The sequence below is a fragment of the Geotrypetes seraphini genome, chromosome 4 (genome assembly GCF_902459505.1).
Source record: "Geotrypetes seraphini chromosome 4, aGeoSer1.1, whole genome shotgun sequence".
NCBI classification, from domain to species: Eukaryota; Metazoa; Chordata; class Amphibia; order Gymnophiona; family Dermophiidae; genus Geotrypetes; species Geotrypetes seraphini.
Window position 1 is genome coordinate 170,844,775 of NC_047087.1, and position 20,878 is coordinate 170,865,652.

At 46.8% G+C, this 20,878-nt stretch overlaps 1 protein-coding gene across 1 annotated transcript in view; it reads left to right on the top strand.

Annotated features, from left to right (window-relative positions):
- The window catches only part of GLG1 (golgi glycoprotein 1), a 403,904-nt gene that overhangs the window by 340,609 nt on the left and 42,417 nt on the right, over positions 1–20,878 (top strand). The window contains exon 22 of the mRNA XM_033941148.1: positions 7,018–7,119. Within this exon, the coding sequence (XP_033797039.1) occupies positions 7,018–7,119 (102 nt within the window). The remainder of the gene's footprint in view (positions 1–7,017; positions 7,120–20,878) is intronic.

Sequence of the window (20,878 nt, forward strand, 5' to 3'; positions counted from 1 at the left end):
CGAGGCAGGGCCTGGGCAGATCAGCTGTCTTTCTCTTCCTTCCTTCATCAGATGGCTGATGACCTGGACATTAAATTAGATGCTGGTTCTAAATACTCTAAGGAGTATCTAGAGGAAATGCATCTGCCTCAACCTCCTGCAGAGTCACTTAAGCTCCCTCTTAACCGGCTTTTGTCTCAAACTCAAATGATGCTTGGAGACTCCTTATGCTATACCTGCTGTTCCAAGCAAATTGGACTCAAGATATAGAACTCTACATTGCAAAGAGTTTGAGAATTCACAGTTATCTCACTAATCCCTTTTTGTGGAGTCCTCATTGAAAAGAACCCATCCTTCCAGGGTCTATGCCGCAGTTCCTCCTGGAAGACCATGGACAAGTTTACAAGTTTGGATGTCGTCTTTATCAAAATGCTATGATGTCCTCCAAAGTCCTCAACTACAATTTTGTCTTCACTACTTATCTCAAGTTCCTTATTGATATTCTTCCAGGTTTTCTGAAGAACCTGGATCAACATAGGCATTTCGAGTTCCAAGAAGTCATTGCTACTTTGTCACAACTCAGATTACATCTTCTCCAGTCATCCTATGATGCCTTTGAACTGTCTGCTAGGGCCACTGCTTTCTCTGTAGCAATGCTTCGCTTGGCCTGGCTTTGCACCATTGACATGTACCCTAATCTTCAGGACCGTCTGGCTAACATTCCTTGTGAGGGCAATGACCTCTTTGATGAATCCATAGAGGCTGCCACTAAGAAATTGTCTGAACATGAAAAATCCTTTGCTTCTATTGTCAGACCAAAGCCAGCTCCTGCAAAATCTTCACGCCCTCCTCCAGTTTTCCAGAGGCGTTATACTCCAAGGCCTGCTCCTTACACTCGAGCACCTCCCAAGAAACCACAGCATCAGAACCAATAGAAACCTCAGCCTTCTGCTGTGCCTAAGGCTGCGCAGCCTTTTTGACTGTCTCACACAGAGCATAACCTCCATCGTTCTGCCTCTGTCCTCCCTTCCCCCCATAGGCAGTCATCTCCATCATTTTTACCATCGATGGGAGACCATTAAATCCGACCTCTGGATGCTGTCAATAATCAGGGAAGGATACTCTCTTCATTTCACTCAGGTTCCACCAGAGCTTCCTCCAAGAGAGTATCCTTCCAATCAATCTCAGACCACCCTTCTTCAGGAAGCTCAGGCTCTGCTTCATCTCCGTGCCATCGATAAAGTTCCTCTGGAACAGCAGAGCAGGGGGTTTTACCCCTGTTACTTCCTAGTTCCGAAGAAGACGGGTAATCTGCAACCCATTTTGGATCTCAGGGCTCTCAACAAATTTTTAGTCAGAGAAAAATTTTGCATGTTGTCCCTGGTGTCCCTTTACCCTCTTCTAGATCAGAACAATTGGTTATATTCTCTAGATCTCAAGGAGGCTTATACTCGCATCCCCATTCATCCGACCTCCTATCAGTACCTCAGATTTCGAGTGGGGAATCTGCATTACCAATACAGAGTGCTACCCTTTGGCCTAGCTTCATCTCCCAGAGTGTTCACCAAGTGACTGGTGATGGTAGCAGCAGCTCTAAGGAACCATGGTCTTCAGGTGTTTCCCTCTGGACTGTAAACGTGCTTTGGCCTTCTATTTGGAACGCACCAAATCACACAGAACTGCTGTTCAACGTTTTGTTTCCTTCGAGCCAAACAAGTTGGGACATCCAATCTCTAAGCGTACCATCTCCAACTGGATGGCTGCTTGTATATCTTTCTGCTATGCCCAGGCTGGACTGCATCTACAGAGTCGAGTTACAGCCCATAAAGTCAGAGCCATGGCGGCTTCAGTAGCTTTCCTCAGATCCACTCCTATTGAGGAAATTTGCAAAGCTGCCTCGGTTCATACTTTCACCTCTCATTATTGTCTGGATGTTTTCTCCAGATGGGATGGCCATTTTGGCCAGAGAGTATTGCAAAATTTATTCTCCTAAGTTGCCAACGCTCCCACCATTCCATTCTGGTTAGCTTGAAGGTCACCCAAATGTGAGAATAGGCTGCCTACTTGTCCTGGGATAAAGCACAGTTACTTACCATAACAATTGTTATCTAGGGACAGCAGGCAGCTATTCTTACAACCCACCCACCTCCCCTGGTTGGCTTCTCTGCTAACTATCTGAACTGAGGAGACTCGCCCTGGGCTGGGCGGGAAGGCACTCGCACATGCGCGGTGCGGCTGACTCAAAACTTCTGTTTGTGAGGCTGTCCACATTCGGGCTCCGTGGATGACGTCACCCATATGTGAGAATAGCTGCCTGCTGTCCCTGGGTAACAACTGTTACGGTAAGTAACTGTACTTTCAATTCAAGGCCCTTCCATTCGGCTTGGCTACAATCCCCCAGATCTTAAGAACATAAGAATAGCCCAGTAGCCTGTTCGCACGGTGACCAATCCAGGTCACTAGTACCTGGCCAAAACCCAAGATTTAGCAATATTCTATGCTACCAATACAAGGCAAGCAGTGCCTTCCCCCATGTCTTTCTCAATAACAAACTATTGACTTTTCCTCCAGGAACTTGTCCAAACCTTTCTTAAAACCAGCTACGCTAACTGCTCTTACCACATCCTCTGCCAACGCGTTCCAGAGCTTCTCTGAGTGAAAAAAAATTTCCTCCTATTGGTTTTAAGAGTATTTCCCTATAACTTCATTGAGTGTCCCCTAGTCTTTGTAATTTTTGACGGAGTGAAAAATTGATCCACTTGTACCCATTCTATTCCACTTAGGATTTTGCAGACTTCAATCATATCTCTCCTCAGCCGTCTCTTTTCCAAGCTAAAGAGCCCTAACCATTTTAGTCTTTCCTCATACGAGAGGAGTTCCATCCCCTTTACCATCTTGCTCTCTCTTCTTTGAACCTTTCTAGTGCCACTATATCTTTCTTGAGATAAGGTGACCAGAATTGAACGCAATAGGGACATTATGACATTCTTAGTTTTGTTAACCATCCCTTTTTTAATAATTGCCAGCATCCTATTTACTTTTTTGGCCGCCGCCACTCATTGGGCCGAAGGTTTCATCGTACTGTCTACAGTGACACCCAGATCTTTTTCTTGGGTGCTAACCCCCAAGGTGGACCCTAGCATCTGGTAACTGTGCTTCAGGTTATTCTTCCCAATGTGCATCACTTTACATTTGTCCACATTAAATTTCATCTACCACTTGGACGCCCAGTCTTCCAATTTCCTAAGGTCCGCCTGAAATTTTTCACAAGCCGTATTCGTTTAACAACTTTGAACAGTTTAGTGTCATCTGCCGATTTAGTCACCTCACTCATCTTTCCAATTTCCAGACCATTTATAAATAAGTTAAATAGCACTGGTCCCAGTACAGACCCCTGTGGCACTCCACTGTTTACTCTTCTCCATTGAGAAAAATGACCATTTAACCCTACCCTCTGTTTTCTATCCGATAACCAATTCCTAATCCACAACTGAACTTTGCCTCCTATCCCATGACTCTTTAATTTTCTCAGGAGCCTCTCGTGAGGAACTTTAACAAAAGCTTTCTGAAAATCTAGATGCACTATATCAACCGACTCACCTCTATCCACATGTTTATTCACACCTTCAAAGAAATCAAGCAAATTTGTGTGCCAAGATCTCCCTCAGCTGAACCCATGCTGACTCCATCTCATTAAATCATGTTTGTCTACGTGTTCCAGTTTTATTTTTTATAATCATTTCTACCATTTTGCCCGGCACCAAAGTGAGGCTTACCTGTCTGTAATTTCTCGGATCTCCTCTAGAGCCCTTTTTAAAAATCGGCGTAACATTGGCCACCCTCCAATCTTCAGGTACTAGAGACAATTTTAGTGACAGGTTACAGATCACTAACAGGTGATGGTTGTAGTGGCAGCTCACCTCCGCATTCTGAATTGGCTGGTCCACCCTTACCTGGACGAATGGCTCATCAGAGTGCTCTCGAGAGAGAGGAAGTGTTTCAGACCAGCTTTAATTACCTTTTAAGATCTGAGATGGATTGTCATCCCGAAGAAGAGCTAATTGTGGCCTGTTCAGTCCCTGGAGTTCCTGGAGAGTCTGGGTGTCCAATTTGACACAGAGAAAGACCGTGTGTTTCTAAACTTAGGAATCTAATTTCAGCTCTCCTGGCACAGAAGTCTCCATTGGCTTGGGATTATCTTCAGGTTCTGGGTTTGGTGGTGGCTAGCCATAGATGTGGTTCCTTGGATGAGAATGCATATGCGCCCACTACAATACTCTTTTCTCTCTTGCTGGTGTCCACAAAGGGACACTCTGCATGATCATCTGCCCAGGACAATGGAGGCCCACTGCAGCATGTTCTGGCAGCTTGCCTCTAAGGATTGACTCTTGGATCACACTGACAGTGGATGCCAGCCTACTGGGCTGGGGAGCACACTGCGAGGATCACCCAATGCAGTGCAAGGGTGATGGTCTCCATTGCAGAGTCGTTGATCCATCAGTAGGCTGGAATTCTGGGCCATCTGGTTGGCACTTATTCAGATTTAGCCCCGGTTCTCAAACAAAGCAGTCAGAGTGATTTCAAGCAATGCAACAGCAGTGGCTTACATCACCAGGGAAGGAGACTTGGGGTTGTCCTAGTGGCCTCAGACTGGCCTTGTTGATGTCCCTGGCATGTAGACCTGGTGCGTCTTCAGATCGACCGCTCTCTGAGACTTCAGCCATTCCTGGACTCCTCTCTCAAGGTTTGAGCATCCTGCAAAATCTGGAGCACTTTGGTCTCGCGGCATGGCTATTGAGTGCTCTACTTGGATCTGGTTTTATGCGCTCTTGAAAGTCAAGAAGCTAGCCACATTCACGGCATAAGCCAAAGCATGGGATACTTTTCAATGTTGGTGCTGCAAGGAGCAGCTGGATTCTGCCACGGCTTCAGTACTTGCTGTCTTAGTCTTTCTTCAAGAAGGTCTGGAAATGGACAAGCGGTTTCCTCACTGAAGGTTCAAATGGCTGGAATTTCCTTTTTCAGGTCCCAGTTACCCAGATGTTTTCTTTCTGTGCACTCAAATGTTGTCAGGTACTTTAAGGGTGCCCTAAGGCTGCAGCCCCTGGTTTACCAGCCCTGTCTGTCCTGAATTCTGAACATCATGTTGGAAGGACTCTTGAAGACTCCATTTGAGCCCTTACAGGATGCTACCCTAATGGACTTGACTATCAGAATGGTGTTTCTGGTTGCCATCACTTCTGCATGACGTGTCTCTGAACTGCAAGCCTTGTCATACAGGGACCCTTATCTGTATCACAGAGGCTGGGATTTTCATGAAGATCATTCCCTCTTTCTTTCACATCAACCAGTTTGCCTTCCAGCTTTCCAACCCTCGTGTTCTAAGAGGAAGAACAAGGTCTTGAAGGTGCTGAATGTCTGGAGAGCTATAATAATAATTTTATTTTTGTATACTGCAATATCATGAGAAGTTACAAGGGGTTCACAATAAAGAGACAACTGGCAGCCAGTGAAATACAAAAAATAATAAATAACCAGAAACAGGAGTACAAAAACAAGTTAAGTAACAAATTTTTCAAAAAGATAAGCCTTTACAACTTTCCTAAAAGATTGATAGGAAAATACCAAGTATTAATTTTACCAGTTTGAAAAGCAAGTGTCCTATCTAAGAATCTCTTGTAACGACAAGATTTCAAAGTTACCTGGATGTTACAAATGACTTTCCTCTCTCAGACCATCTCTTCGTGTTGTCCTATCTAAGAATCTTACTGTGCCTCTCCCTTCACCCCTGCCCCCCCAATTGGCCTGGCAACTGTCTTCTTCCCTCCTCTCCCCCATAGTCTGGCATTCTGTCTTCTTCCCTTCTAGCGTCTTCTCCCCCTTCTCTCTTCCCCATTCCCTTCAGCGTCTTCCCCCCACTCTGTCTTCCCCATGTCCTTTCAGCGTCATCTCCCCACTCGGTCTTCCCCATGTCCTTTCAGCATCCTTCTCCCCACTCGGTCTTCCCCATGTCCTTTCAGTGTTCTTCTCCCCACTCGGTCTTCCCCATGTCCTTTCAGTGTCCTTCTCCCCCACTCTCTCTTCCCTATGTCCTTTCAGCGTCTTCTCCCCCACTCTCTCTTCCCTATGTCCTTTCAGCGTCTTCTCCCCCACTCTCTCTTCCCTATGTCCTTTCAGCGTCTTCTCCCCACTCTGTCTTCCCCATATCCTTTCAGCGTCCTTCTCCCCACTCTGTCTTCCCCATGTCTTTTCAGTGTCCTTCTCCCCACTCTTGTCTTCCCCATGTCCTTTCAGCGTCTGTTCCTCTCCACTCCCATTCAGCGTCTGTTTCTTTCCTCTACCACCCTTCCCTTTCACCACCTCATCGCCCTTGGGCACCCCTCGCACGGCCCTCTCCCTCCTTCCTACCTACCTACCCGCATCTTTCTTTCTCCCTCCCTCCCTCCCCTTTACCTTCACGGTACATTTTGAGTAACTTTCACAAAGCCATCGGAGCCTGCAAATAGTAGCGTGCATGTGAGGGCGGAAGCTTCTCTTCTGATGCAACCGGAAGTTGCGTCAGAGAAGCTTCCGCCCACACGCACACTACTGCTAGCAGGCTCCGACGGTTTTGTGAAAGTTACTCAAAACGCGCTGCAAAGGTAAGGGCGAGGGAGGGAGATAGATTTGGGTAGGTAGGAAGGAGGGAGGGGGCTGCGCGCAATTGATCGTGCATGTTCCTTCCCTTAACTGCGGAGACAAGGCCATTCACCGCTCCACGTGGCCGGTGGATGGCCTTGTCCCCGTACCCGCAGTGAGCACTTTTTCCCCCCTCATAAGCTGAACCCCATAACAGAAGTAAAACTGAGTTACTGTGAATTCAGGTTAACATTTATTTTATTTTTTTTAATTTTAGAAAATTCCAAGTTTTTGTTATTTTTAATAACACAATAGACCTGGCAAGCAATTTTTTCATTCCTTTCTATTAGAGGTTTTATTGTAAGTTTTGTGGACAATGAATACATATTATAAAATCTTACTTTTTTTTTTTTCTGACAGCGCCTGTCTACAGATTGTGAGGACCAGATCAGAGTGATCATCCAGGATTCTGCAATTGATTACCGACTTGATCCCCAGCTGCAGATGCATTGTTCTGAGGAGGTAGGGATGAACTCATCAGAGTAGTGTACAGCCTAGAATAGTCACTTTTTTTTTGTCTCTAAGAAGATGTTGGATGGATTTTGCAGCTCTTTCTTGGTGCTTCTCTGGAAGCTCCTGACCTAGTTGTTTCAGGTGTCAGTTGAGCAGGTGGTTATTGCTGTCAACTTTTCTCAGTTTACAATTTGGATGATAACCTGATGATATTTTAAACTGGGCAGCTGTAATTCAGAGTATTTGTTGGCAGCAAAACCTCTGTGTATTGAAATAGAAAATTAGGCTCATAAAATTATAGTAACAAAAAGTGTTTAGGTTGAATGTAAGGGAAGGGAGAAGCATGAGAAATAGAATAAGAATATCAAACAAGTAATGCTGGTGCTACTGAAAATTAAGAGTTCACAGACTGATTAAAAATATTAGCAGATTTGTTACTTATCTTGGTAGTAGAATTCTGTAATATAGTACAAGAGCTTGACATTCTAGTTATAAGTGTAACATAGTAAATGACAGCAGATAAAGACCTCAACGGTCTATCCAGTTTGCCTTGAAATTATATGCATTACAATTTCATGATTAAATTAAAATGTCTTTTTTCTTTGTTATTTCTGTGCCATAGTCCTTAGATGTCCACCCAGTACTGTCCTTAGGTTCTAACTACTGGAGTTGTTGTTGAAGCTCACTCCAGCCTATCCAAACCATCTCCTTTGTGGGTTACAGATTGTGAAAGTCTGCCCATTCATATTCTAATTAGAGTTCTTGTACAATCCCACTTTATTCTAGGCCAGTGGGTTATTTCTGTCTACCCGCCAGGACTTTGTAAGAAGCCTCAAACTTCAGAGACAAATCCCTCCCCTTCTTACCTCATCACTGTCCCTGTAAACACCAGTTTTCCTTCCTACAAGCCAGGCTGTAGAAGCTTGTCTTTTCTGTCTTGTGTTTTATTTCGGGTATTTTCAGTGTTTGTATTTGCAATTTTCGCCCTCATGCTGCGGAGGTTCTCTGCAGAGACAGCTCGGACTGCGGGAGATTGCAGACTTTTGGAAAAGTCTGCTTCTGGAGGGTTCCCTGCTTGTCAGTATGCCCTCTGGACAGCCTGCACATCAGATTGGGGCTCAGGGACCATTCCCTTAGGAGCTTGCTCACCCCAGGTTTGTCTGCTAGTGGGTCGAGTGCAGGCTGTGTGGTTCTGTGGAGGCACACCCTGGATCAGAGAAAACGTATGAGCGATGCCACTGAAAATAGTAAGCGATCGCTCATGCGCTCAGCTTAGAGGGAACATTGGGCTGGACTTGCTGCCAGGTTCGAATCTTTGGCTGAAAAATCAGAATGCCTTTTTATCAGTGCTGGACAATGGACTGAAACACTGATTGCAACAGCGTCCACTTGCCTGGTTCCAATGTTTGTTTGCTGAGTAAGTCAGCTTGAGCATTGTCCACGCCCACAATGTGCATTGCCATCAGTTGTCTGAAGATGTCACTCCACCCAGTGGAAGAACAAGCGGGCTTCTAGACACAGAGATGCATTCTTGGTGCCCCCCCCTACCAATTGACATAGGCCACCACTATAGCATTGTCAGAGAAGATTCTGATCACTTGACCTTCCAGAGTCTTCTGCAATTTCTTCAGAGCCAATTGGATGGCACTCAGTTCTAGCCTGTTGATTGACCACATTTTCTGAGAGGGTGTCCAATGGCCCTGAGACTGATGTCAATTGCAATGGGCTCCGCAGCCCAGGAGACTGGTAGCTGTCTTGACAGCTACCCAGAAATCGATCCGCAGAAGCCCGCCCTTGGAAAGGGACTAAGGATGAAACCACCAGTCAATGCTGTCACGAGCCTCCAACATCCATGGCAAAGACTTCTGTAAGGCATTCTGAGGAGACCAGCAGGAAAGCAATGCCGTCTGGAGAGGACACGTGGGCCCTTGCCCACTATTGTAACTAAATTACATACTAAAAGGAAACCAAATAATAATCAAAATCGTTTCAGTAAATACAAACAATTCAAAATTAATGAAATTCAATTTTCTTTATATATTAAATATTTTTTATTTTTTCTCAATAGTCTATTTTAAATATATCTCATATCATCAGTATTACTAAAATTACATCAATTTAGACATATCAATATCTAAGCATAAACTTTCAGAGCCTAAAAGCAGCTCAGTTGATCAGCTATTCCATTTAGTCAATCAATAACCACCATAGATCCAATATCACTTGCGATTAACTATTCAGATGCCTTATGACTCATGAAATGATTCCAGCAGCAAGTGATATTGAATCTATGGTGGTTATTGATTAACTAAATGGAATAGCTGATCAAATGAGCCGCTTTTAGGCTCTGAAAGTTCTATAAAGTTTCTATTAGGGCCTTTTGGCCCAGGGACTCGAGACTTAAGTTATTTTTACTGCACATAGCACTTTTCTCTTTATAGCTCTGTCAGGGTGTTATTGCAGGGATATGTAATGATGCACTTTATGTTTATGTTTAGGTATTGATATGTCTAAATTGATGTAATTTTAGTAATACTGTTGATATGAGATATATTTAAAATAGACTGAGAAAAAATAAAAAATATTTAATATATAAAGAAAATTGAGTTTCATTAACTATTGTAACCACCATGGACCCCAGGACTTGAAGATAGTCCCATGATGACAGAGCAGACTTGGCCAAAAGACCAGAAATCTTGGCGCAAAGCTTCAGTCTGCATGCCTCTGGTAGAAAGTTTCGGCTGGCCGCTGTGTTGAACAAGACTCCCAGATTCTTCAGGGATTGAGTTGGCATCAGATTGATCTTTTGGTAATTCACAATCCTGCTCAGACCCTCCAGGACTCGAATCACCTGATCCACCAGAGGACTCTCGGACAACGAGGGAGTTCTGATCAACCAGTCATCCAGGTAGAGATGCACCTGCAGTTCCATCTTGCCCAAAGGAGCTGTCACCACAACCATCACCTTGGTGAAGGTGTGAGGTGCTGTCGCAAGCCCAAAGGACAGAGCTGAAAACTGATAATGATATCCCAGAACGTGAAATCTGAGAAATTTGTTTTCTGGGAAAATAGGAATATGCATGTAGGCATCTGTCAAATTCAGAGAGGCCAGGAAATCTCCCGGAGTCACTGCTGCTATGACAAAGCAAACGGTCTCCATATGAAAGCGCTGAACTTTGAGCGCTGCACTGACATAAGGTCAAGGATGGGTCTCCAATCATTGGAGCCTTTCTTTGGCATGATAAGAACATAAGAATTGCTGCTGCTGGGTCAGATCAGTGGTCCATCGTGCCCAGCAGTCCGCTCCTGCAGCGGCCCCCAGGTCAAAGACCAGAGCCCTCACTGAGACCATATATATCATATTGTGGCTCAACTTATTTCATTCCTATGGGGTATGATTCCGGTGTCTCTTGGTGCTTTGAATACTGTGCACAATATTGGTTGCAGATTGTGTTGACACTCTCCTGTTGGATAGGCATGGTTCAATCTGCTGCAGTGGCGTACCTAGGGTATGTGGCACCCGGGGCCCATCATTTTTTGACACCCCCCCCCCCTCATGTAAAATTTTTTTTTTTTTTTTTTTTTTTGCAATAACCATGAAATGGAATAAATGGTCAGAATAGAAACAGGCAGTGAAAATTTTCTTTTTTTTTTTTCCCAAAGTATTTTTATTGAGAATGGCAAAAGGTCCAGACAAGCAACCATGGTCTGTACAGAAACTTATACATTATCAAAAAGAACACAGAATGAGAGTAACAGCAACAACAAGCATGAACAAGCCTCTCCCAAGAGAAAATTGCCAATGAGAGGCATAGCAATACACAACAAAAGGCCAAAACTTGGGGCAAGCAAACAAATCCCACCCCAGAACCCACAAGAATAATAAGCCGGACTAGACCCTCAGCCATATTTTATAATGAAAAAAACCCCCACAAGCAACAACACCCAGACCGCTCACCAGACACACCAATCCGCACAACAAGCACCCAAGAAACACCCAGCCACCACCCAGACAAAACTACCAGACACACCTACCCCACCAAGCCCAGACCCAACCCCCCCTCCCCAGAGAGTGCAAGCGCAAAGTGGACCGTGAAAAGGGCAGCTGCAGAAGTGGAAAGCCCCAGATAAGTAGGTTAGCTAAAGAAAGCCCACAGATAGAAGAAATCAGGATAACAGAAGTTCCAACAAATGCTCCCACAGAAAATTTTCTTTTATTGAACCTCATTTATGTAACCATTATTCCAAACATAACATAACATAAATTATGTCTGAATTGTCATGACATCAGAAGTACATATGGAGTAGTTGCAGGTGATGCTTGGGACAGTTCTGATTATGTTAGTTTGGTTTTATGTGTTTTTTTAATAGAAGGGTTTTTATTTCTTTTTTTAAGGTTTTGTAGTTTGTGGTCGAGGTCAATAGGTTGTAGAGTTGGGGGTCAAGTGTTGCAGCTCGAATGGCTAGGAGGTTGTCGAACAGTTTTTTTCTTTTGACGTTTTTGGTTGGAGGGTGTGTGAATGGTGCGTGAGTTCTCCTATGTCTGTTTGAAGTGGATTGAATTATTTAGCTGAAGAAATTAGTTACCCCCCCCCATTCCACACACATTAATTCTCTTCCATTTTTGTTCCCATTATAAAAAAACACTGATAAGTTCCCAGGAAAAAAATACATTAAAATAAGAAGTGAAAACAAAGGCCCCTACAGATGAGAACATAACATAAGAATAGCCTAACTGGGTCACACCAATGGTCCATCATGCCCAGTAGCCCATTCTCATGGTAGCCAATAGTGCTGCCCGATTCAGAGAAAAATATTTCATTCGATCCGATTCACCCTGTTGAATCGATTTTTCGATTAGATTCACTGTTAATGACACCGCTTTTTAAGTTTAAACAAAGTATAACAATAAATTTCACAACAACAATAAATTTCACAAAGTACTTAAAAAAAAAAAAATCACATTTTTCCATTAAAGCAGTTCTGGAGACATTTGCTTGAACAGTCTTTTTTCCCAGTCCATAAGCAAGCAATATGAAAAAGATTTCCTTAATTATCTACTCAAACATTTTTGCTATTTACTTTCATTGTACCTATACTATTATTCAGTAGAAAAAATGGACTTAACTGTGCAGGAAATGAATCTCCTCATACACCCACCATATAGTGCAAAAATGTGCAAAGGTCTGTTTTTTTCTTTCGATCACTACATAGCCTAATGCCACACAAGCAGCGCTGTTACAAACATATTCTGAAGGTCAATGCTAAGGTTGATAAAGTTTCCTTCCTTGGACCAGAAGGAGATACTGACAAACCACTGGAAGAGATTCTAAAACAACTACCCAGAAATAACACCCAAAGACCCACTCAGTGTGTGAACCAGTTGAGTGGAGTGGACTAACTGGGGGTGGAAATGGGCCCAGAGTTTGCTCAGCAGAATTTCCCAGACTACCTCTTCCTCTCAACACACTGACATGCTACCACCACCACCAACACTAGGAACACCTCACCGAGTATGCCAGCAATGCTTATAAACTTTATAAAACACATTATTATATTTTCTTATAAAGCATATATTTTAACTGAACTCAGCCTTGCCATTCACAAAAATAGAAAAGTTCCCATTTCAAGCTGTCTCATGTACACTTTTCAAATCTAACATATTGTAATCACAAAACAGAAAATAAAATTATTTTTTCTACCTTTTGTTCTCTGATCAATATTCAAATCTTGTTGGTCCCAGGCTCTTGTTGTCTTGCTTGCCAGGGTCTCCTTTCTCCGTGCTAACCATCCGTCTGCCATCTCTGTTCTCCCCTTCCGTTTCCCTTCCCTCTCCCGGAGATCTGGCATCTTTCCTTTTTTTTGTCTCCATCCACAGATTCACCTTTTCTCAACTCCCCACCACCCCAGGATCCACCATCTCTCCCTTTCTGTTCCCAACTATCCTCCTATCCAGTATCTCTATCCCCCCTCCACACCATCCCCTGTTTCCAAGTTCTCTCCCTTTCTGTTCCTTCCCTCCCTAAATCCCATTATGCACCATCTCTCTCCCACTCCTCTGTTTTTAGACCCATTATTTCTAACCCCCAAAGTCTGGCATATGCATGTATCTTTGAACCCCCCCTTCCCTCTCTCCCTCTGTGTACTTTTACACCAGGACCCCCCCCCCCCGAAGGTCTGTCCCCCCTCCGAAGGGCTACACCCCACCCCTGAAGACCTGCACCCCCCGAAGGACTTTACCTCCCACCCGAAGGTCTGTCCCCCGCTGAAGGCCTAAACCCCACCCCTGAAGGACTGCACCCCCCCCCCCGAAGGCCTGCACTCCCTTGAAGGTCTGCACCCCCCCGAAGGCCTGTCCCCCCCTTGAAGGCCTGTCCCACCCCCTTGTAGGCCTGTCCCCCCTTTAAGGCCTGCCTGCCTGCCTTTCCCCCCCTTGAAGGCCTGTCTCCCCCTTGAAGACCTGCACCCCCCGAAGGACTTTACCTCCCACCCGAAGGTCTGTCCCCCTCTGAAGGCCTAAACCCCACCCCTGAAGGACTGCACCCCCCCCCGAAGGCCTGCACTCCCTTGAAGGTCTGCACCCCCCCGAAGGCCTGTCCCCCCCCTTGAAGGCCTGTCCCACCCCCTTGTAGGCCTGTCCCCCCTTTAAGGCCTGCCTGCCTGCCTTTCCCCCCCTTGAAGGCCTGTCTCCCCCTTGAAGGCCTGCACCCCCCTTGAAGGCCTGCACCCCCCCTTGAAGGCCTGCCCCCCCCCTTGAAGGCCTGTCCCCCCCCTTGTAGGCCTGTCCCCCCCCTTGTAGGCCTGTCCCCCCCCCTTGTAGGCCTGTCCCCCCCTTGAAGGCCTGCCTGCCTTTCCCCCCTTGAAGGCCTGCACCCCCCTTGAAGGCCTGCACCCACCCTTGAAGGCCTGCACGCCCCCTTGAAGGCCTGTCCCCCCCCTTGTAGGCCTGTCCCCCCCCCTTGTAGGCCTGTCCCCCCCCTTGAAGGCCTGCCTGCCTTTCCCCCCTTGAAGGCCTGCACCCCCTTGAAGGTCTGCCCCCCCCCAAAGGCCTACACCCCCCCCCCCGAAGGTCTGCACCCCCCTGAAGGCCTGCCTGTCCCCCTTGAAGGCCTGCACCCCTTGAATGTCTGCACCCCCCCCCCGAAGGCCTGTCCCCCCTTGAAGGCCTGCCTGCCTGCCTGTCACCCCCTCCCCCTTGAAAGCCTGCTTGCCTGCCCGCCCGCCCCACCCTGAAGGCCTGATGCCCCGACCCACCCCGAAGGACCGCTCGCCCCCCTGGCCTCCCCGCACCACCTATGAACAGCCGCAGCAGGATCGCGAAGTCAGCGTCGGGTACCAGCCCTAAGGGGGTGTTCCCGGCCTTGCCGTTCAGTCCCCCGCCACCCCCGAAGGACCGCTCGCCCCCCTGGCCTCCCCGCACCACCTATGAACAGCCGCAGCAGGATCGCGAAGTCAGCGTCAGCATCCCTGCGCTGCTTCCTACGACGCGAACCCGCCCCTCCTCTGACGTCAGAGGAGGGGCGGGATCGCGTCGTAGGAAGCAGCGCAGGGATGCTGACGCTGACTTCGCGATCCTGCTGCGGCTGTTCATAGGTGGTGCGGGGAGGCCAGGGGGGCGAGCGGTCCTTCGGGGGTGGCGGGGGACTGAACGGCAAGGCCGGGAACACCCCCTTAGGGCTGGTACCCGGGGCGGCCCGCCCCCCCCGCCCCCCCCTAGGTACGCCACTGATCTGCTGTATCGTATTGTTCGTCAACATTGTGAGATTCCTTATTTGTATCGTGCCTTGTTAAAATTTCCTGTTCTTGCTGTATATTAAAATCGATAAAATTTTTGAACTGAAAAAAACCCCCTATGATAAAGTATATGGAGTATCTGCCTGAGCCCAAGTGTCTGGACAGCACCCGCTCTACAGCCCAAATATCCAGCAACCTTCTCACAGTGGCTTGAACCTTTTCTACTTTTCTGGATGACCCGCAGGAGAGTCCATTAAACCAATCCATCAGAGGCTGGGCAAATTGTCCAGAACTCAGCAGTCATACAAAATCTGACTCCAGGCCTTCAGAAACTCTGAGAGCCTGCTTCTGGTACACAGAAAGGCCTCCCTCAGCCTGGCATCATTGTGACTTCTTTGCAGAGAAAGCAGCTCATGAAGCGGAGGCCTGGTTGCGTCTGGGAACAGAAAACCTTTGCCTGTAGCCCTGTGAGAACCTTTGTGAAATGGCACGGGAATACTTACGAGATCACCTGGAACCACAAAAATTAAAGTGCTCTGAGCCTCTAGAAGCTTGGGGACTTGGGGCACCAGTCCACCACAGAATTCATGAGATCATCTAGACCTTTGCCAAATAACGGCTGCCCCTTAAAAGGGAGTCTGGCAAGAGTAGCTTTAGATGTAGAATCACCTGTCCATTGTCAGATCCAGAGCATTCTGCGTGCAGAAACAAAATAAGCTGATGCCTTCCCCAGGACACAAATAATGTCAAACAGGTTTTCAGCTACATAATCCATACCACATAAAAGGTTCATCACCCTCGCTCTCCAAAGTGCAAAGTCTGGACAGGCAAGTGCGTGTGATAAAGGGTGCCGCCGAGGCTGTTTTGACTCCCAAAGCCACCACCTCAAAGAATCTCCTGAGAACTATATCCACTTGGCGGTCCTGCACGTCCTTAAGCACCACTCCACCTTCACTAGGAATCCATTTTAGGCTGACTAAAAATCTGCTGACACTCTTGTGCCATAAGATACAGCCTAGACATGGCTCTCGCTACCTTGAGAATTCCAGAGAGCTCCATTGCTCCAAGACCAAGAGGTTAATATCAGGATACCAAGGAAATACAGAAGACTGCGCTCGCACTCAACACATAAGGGAGGAGGCAGTAGGAGTCAGCTGAGTGGCTAAATCCTATTCATGCAGAGATTCTGAAATAAGATCCGACAAGGCTGCATACTTAAATAAATGCAGAACTGTTTGATTCATCCCCTGGTTCAAGCAGCAAAGCATGATCCAAAGTGCCTGCATACAGTCCCGGATCCTCTGTCATATGAGCAACAGCCCCCGAAAATAAGGGATCAGCAAAATGGTATCATCATCTGTATCTTTGGGACAGAGGTTTCCCATTTCCTGGACAGTGACAGACTGGGTAGAAAGTATATCCTTTGAGACATTGTTTTGTTGGGGATGAAACAAATGCAGAGAGACTGCCAGATTCTTAAGAAAGGCTTTCCACAAATATTTCAAAATGTCAGAGAGGTCATGCTGACTAGGTAGCACTGAGTCACCTGAGATGACTCTACAATGCGCTTCTTAGGCTGCAGGGCATCTGCGCCCTTACGTACGGAAGGGTCACTGTTTCCAGGCCCCGAAAATAGAGATGGCTGCCCCAATGGGCTAGCTGCCCTTTTGTCACTTTAGCATGCATGGAAGAAGGTAAGCTGGCCACTCCCCCTCTCCAGTCCATGGAAGAAGGATGCTCTTGAGGTATACATTTTGTGCAATCCTGACATGTATTTGGGGTAGCAGAGACCAAGGGCTCCATCCCAACTGGTTTTGAGACAAAAAATGAAGTTTTTGGAAGTGTAGGAAACTTGTGCTGGCAATGTGCTGCAGCCTGCCTCAGTTCTTTTACAGTAACTGGAAATGAGATGAATCACTGCCTCAATCTGGAAATGCCTCTCCAATGCTAATATTCAGGCTGCCTAACCGCACATCCACCCCTGTGGACTAGTGCTGCCCGATTCAGGAAAAAAAATTTTGATTCGATTCAGCCTATTGAATCAATTTTTCGATTCGATTTTCCTGCCCAATTGGGTGTTTTTTTAAAAAACATCCTGGTGGGTTTATTTTATAATCTCTTTACCCCTTTTATAGCCTCTTCACCCCCTTTGCCTTCTCTTAACCACACTGGCGCTGTGGTGTAAACAAACAAAAAAGACTTTTCCTCTCTCTGTTAAATCCTAGCTCATATTTGCGGTCTAACACCAGCTCTGGCAAGGTACACATTTCAAATCTGACATATTGTAATCACAAAACAGAAAATAAAATGATATTTCTACCTTTTGTTTTCTGGTCATTATTCAAATCTTGTTGGTCCCAGGCTCTGGTTGTCTTCTGATAACTTGCTTGCCATGGTCTCCTTCTTTCTTCTTTCTCCGTGCTAACCATCCATCTGCCATCTCTGTCCTCCCCTTCCGTTTCCTTTAGGTCTGGCATCTTTCCTTTTTTTCAACTCCATCCACAGATCCACCTTTTCTCAACTACCCTTTCATCCAGCACCTCTCCCTCCTTCCCCACCACCCCAGAGTCCACCATCTCTCCCTTTCTTTTCCCAACTACCCTCCTATCCAGTATCTCTTATCCCCCCTCCACACCATCCTTTGTGTCCAACTTCTCTCCCTTTCTGTTCCTTCCCTCCCTAAATCCCATTACCCATCATCTTTCTCCCTCTCCTCTATTTTTAGACCCATTATTTCTTCCCCCCCCCCAAAGTCCTGCATATGCACATCTCTTTGAACCCCCCCTTCCCTCCCTCTCTCTGTGCACTTCTACACCAAGGCCCATTCCCCTGAAGGTTTATCCCCCTCTGAAGGTCTGTACCCCCCTGAAGGCCCACACCACACCCCACCCCTGAAGGCCTGCCTGTCCGCCCTGAAGGCATGCACGCAAGGCCTGCCTGTCCCCCCTGAAGGCCTGCACCCAAGGCCTGCCTGTCCCCCCAGAAGGCCTGCACCCAAGGCCTGCCTGTTGCCCGTGAAGGCCTGCATCCAAGGCCTGCCTGTCCCCCCTAGAGGCCTGCACCCCACCCCTGAATGCCTACCTGTCCTCCCTGAAGGCCTGCCTGTCCCCCCTGAAGGCCTGTATAACCCCTCCCCTCCCCCCCAAAGGCCTGTGTGTTCCCCCTGGCCTCCTGGCATCAATTTACCTAATTTCAGCAGCCTGGATAAGATCGCTAGTGTTCGTGATCTTTGCAAGCTGCCATCGGGTCTTCTGAGCTGCCTTCTCTCTGCCACAGTCCCGCCTCTCCTCTGACATTAGAGGAGGGGCGGGACCGCAGCAGATAGAAGGCAGCTCGGAAGACCTGATACCAGCTTGCAAATATCACTAGCACTAGCGATCTTATCCAGGCTGCTGAAATTAGGTAAATTGATGCCGGGAGGCCAGGGGGGAAGCTGGACAGAAGCACTTCCCGACTGACACTCCCTACTCGCCCTCTAAAGCAGGAGCAGCAGCGGCCGGCCAGCAAGAGGCAGCACTGCCGATTCTGCTTTAGGGGAGCGAGGGGGGAGAGTCAGTCGCCGAATCGGGAGGCCAATTTTTGTTTGTTTGTTTGTTTGTTTTTAAATTGATTTGAGCCGATTCACCCGAAATGAATCGGTGAATCGATTCGAATCGTGAATCGGGCAGCACTACTGTGGACCAATGGGCACGCATACAGAGAAAGAGGGAGGTGAAAACATAGCCAGCTCCCTATGAGATACCGCTGAGCCTTCTACGGGTGCCAAACAGCCTTCTCCTGAACCCCTGCAAAATAGTAGGTGAGGATGAAAAGTGGGGATGGCCCTGAGCTCCAAAAATACTTGTGTAGGCTGGCTAATAGGTTCCACAAGGAATCAGCCTGTTAGCCATTTCTCTACACAAATAGAGCTGGAATCAAGGTGAAAGCTCCAAGCACTGAAAACACCGAATAAAAGTTAAAAAACACTGAATAAAATGAGAGAGAGAGAGAGAGAGAGAGCAGAACAAAAACACTCCTTCCAGCTCGAATTCAGAAGGAAAAAACTGCAGCTGGCAGTAGAGCTCCCTGGGAAGTAGAAGGGACACAGAAAAAATCTGGAGTGGATTCCTTCTGCTTATGGCTCACAGCCATGTGGAGATGACCTGCTTGTCTAGAATGACACATCTATTGCACTGGAAAAAGAATTTCCTAAGAGTAATGTTAGGAAATCCTTTTTCATGGAGAGGTGTGGTTGCCTGGAATGCTCTCTTGAGGGAGATAGTGGAGAGGAAAATGGTGATGGAATTTTTTAAAAATGTGTGGTATTTTTATAATTTGGACCTAGCAGGACTGTAAAACTATAAATGCAATAGTCTGCCCTGGATGGAAGGTGAGAACTAGGCAGTATGCTAAAAGTAGTAACCCATGCTAGTTTGCCTTATGTAATAGATTAGGAGACCTAGATTTCCACATCTCAGGCTCTGGATAATGAAAACTAGAGAATGACACGCAGAAAAAAATTTGTCCTCATCTCTGCCCCGTCCCCATGAGCTCGTCCTGTCTCAGCGAGCTCGGTCCCAGTTCCTGCGAGCTCGGTCCCAGTCCCTGCAAACCATCTGATCCCATCTACCCAAGCCTCAAATAATTTTATGCTGCCCTTATTTTATTAAAGTAGAAAAAGAAACAATATTCTGTACAATTATCATTTTAAAAATCAAAGTGCTGGCTGCCAAACTAGAGAAAGAGATCTTCAGCTGGCAGGGCTTTGTTTATAAATGTTTATCAACTCAATTAATATACTACTTTATCCTAAAGCAAAAGAAAAGAATTAGAATTTTTTAATCTACCTTTATCTGTTTTCTGCTTTCTTCATCTTCTCATCATTTAATTCCTTCCATCCACTGTCTGCCTATTCCATATGCTCTGTTACTGTGCCTCTCCCTTCCATCTCTCCCTCCACCTCCCCCACTCCCATTAGTCTGGCACCCATCTTCTTCCCTCCGCTCCCCCCATAGTCTGGCATTTCTGTCTTCTTCCCTTCCATCTTTTCTTCCCTCCCCCAGCATCTCTCTTTCTCCTTTCCTCCCCTCAGATCTGGTCTCCTCAGTCTAGCATGTGCCTTTTTTTTTTTTTTCTTTCTTAATCCCCTCCCTTAATCCAGTTCCCTTCAGTGTCTGTCCCACTCTCTCCTACCCACTTTCCTTCAGCATCTTGTCCCTACTCTCTCTTCCCCATTTTCCTTCAGCATCTTCTCCCCACTCTCTCTTCCCCATTTCCCTTCAGCGTTTTCTCCCCACTCTCTCTTCCCCATTTCCCTTCAGCACCTTCTCCCCCTCTCTCCACTTCCCTTCAGTATCTGTTCCTCGCACCCCCACTCTCTCTCTCTCCACTTCCCTTCAGCACCCTTCATGTGGTCCAGCAGCCCCCTCCCTCCCGCTCACTGCAGTCCAAGTATCCTCCTCCCTCTCCTTACCTTTGCTGGCGATTTTAATTTTTCTCTCAACAAGCAGCCGGAGCCTTGAAGTCGCATGTGGCTGCCAGAAACTTCTTCTCTGACACAACTTCCTGTTTCCGGTTGCGTCAGAGGAGAACTTTCCAGCAGCTGCACACGACTTCAAGGCTCCGGCTACTTGTTGAGAGAAAAATAAAAATCGCCAGGGAAGGGAAGGAGAGGCCCGGACCGTGATTGGGAGGAAGGAGGGAGGGGGTTGATGGACCATGTGATCAGAGATTTTTCGTGCGTTCCCTCAATTAACTGCGGGGACAAGGCCGTTCACTGCTCCACGGGGCGGTGAATAGCCTTGTCCCCATACCCGCGATGACCAGGTTTTTTTCATCCCCGTTTTGACGGGTTACCTGCAGCTAGCCGTGGGTAACAGTCACTGTGTCATTCTCTAATGAAAACTTTAGTTCAATACCTTACTCCAGGCCAGCATGGATAGTGGAACAATATCTGGAGAATTCTTGCAAGTAAATAGTGTATTTTGCAGAATTTTTTCAGTAGTTTTTGTCACTTGTTAAGCAAAAGCTTTTTATTTATATATTTATTTTTAAA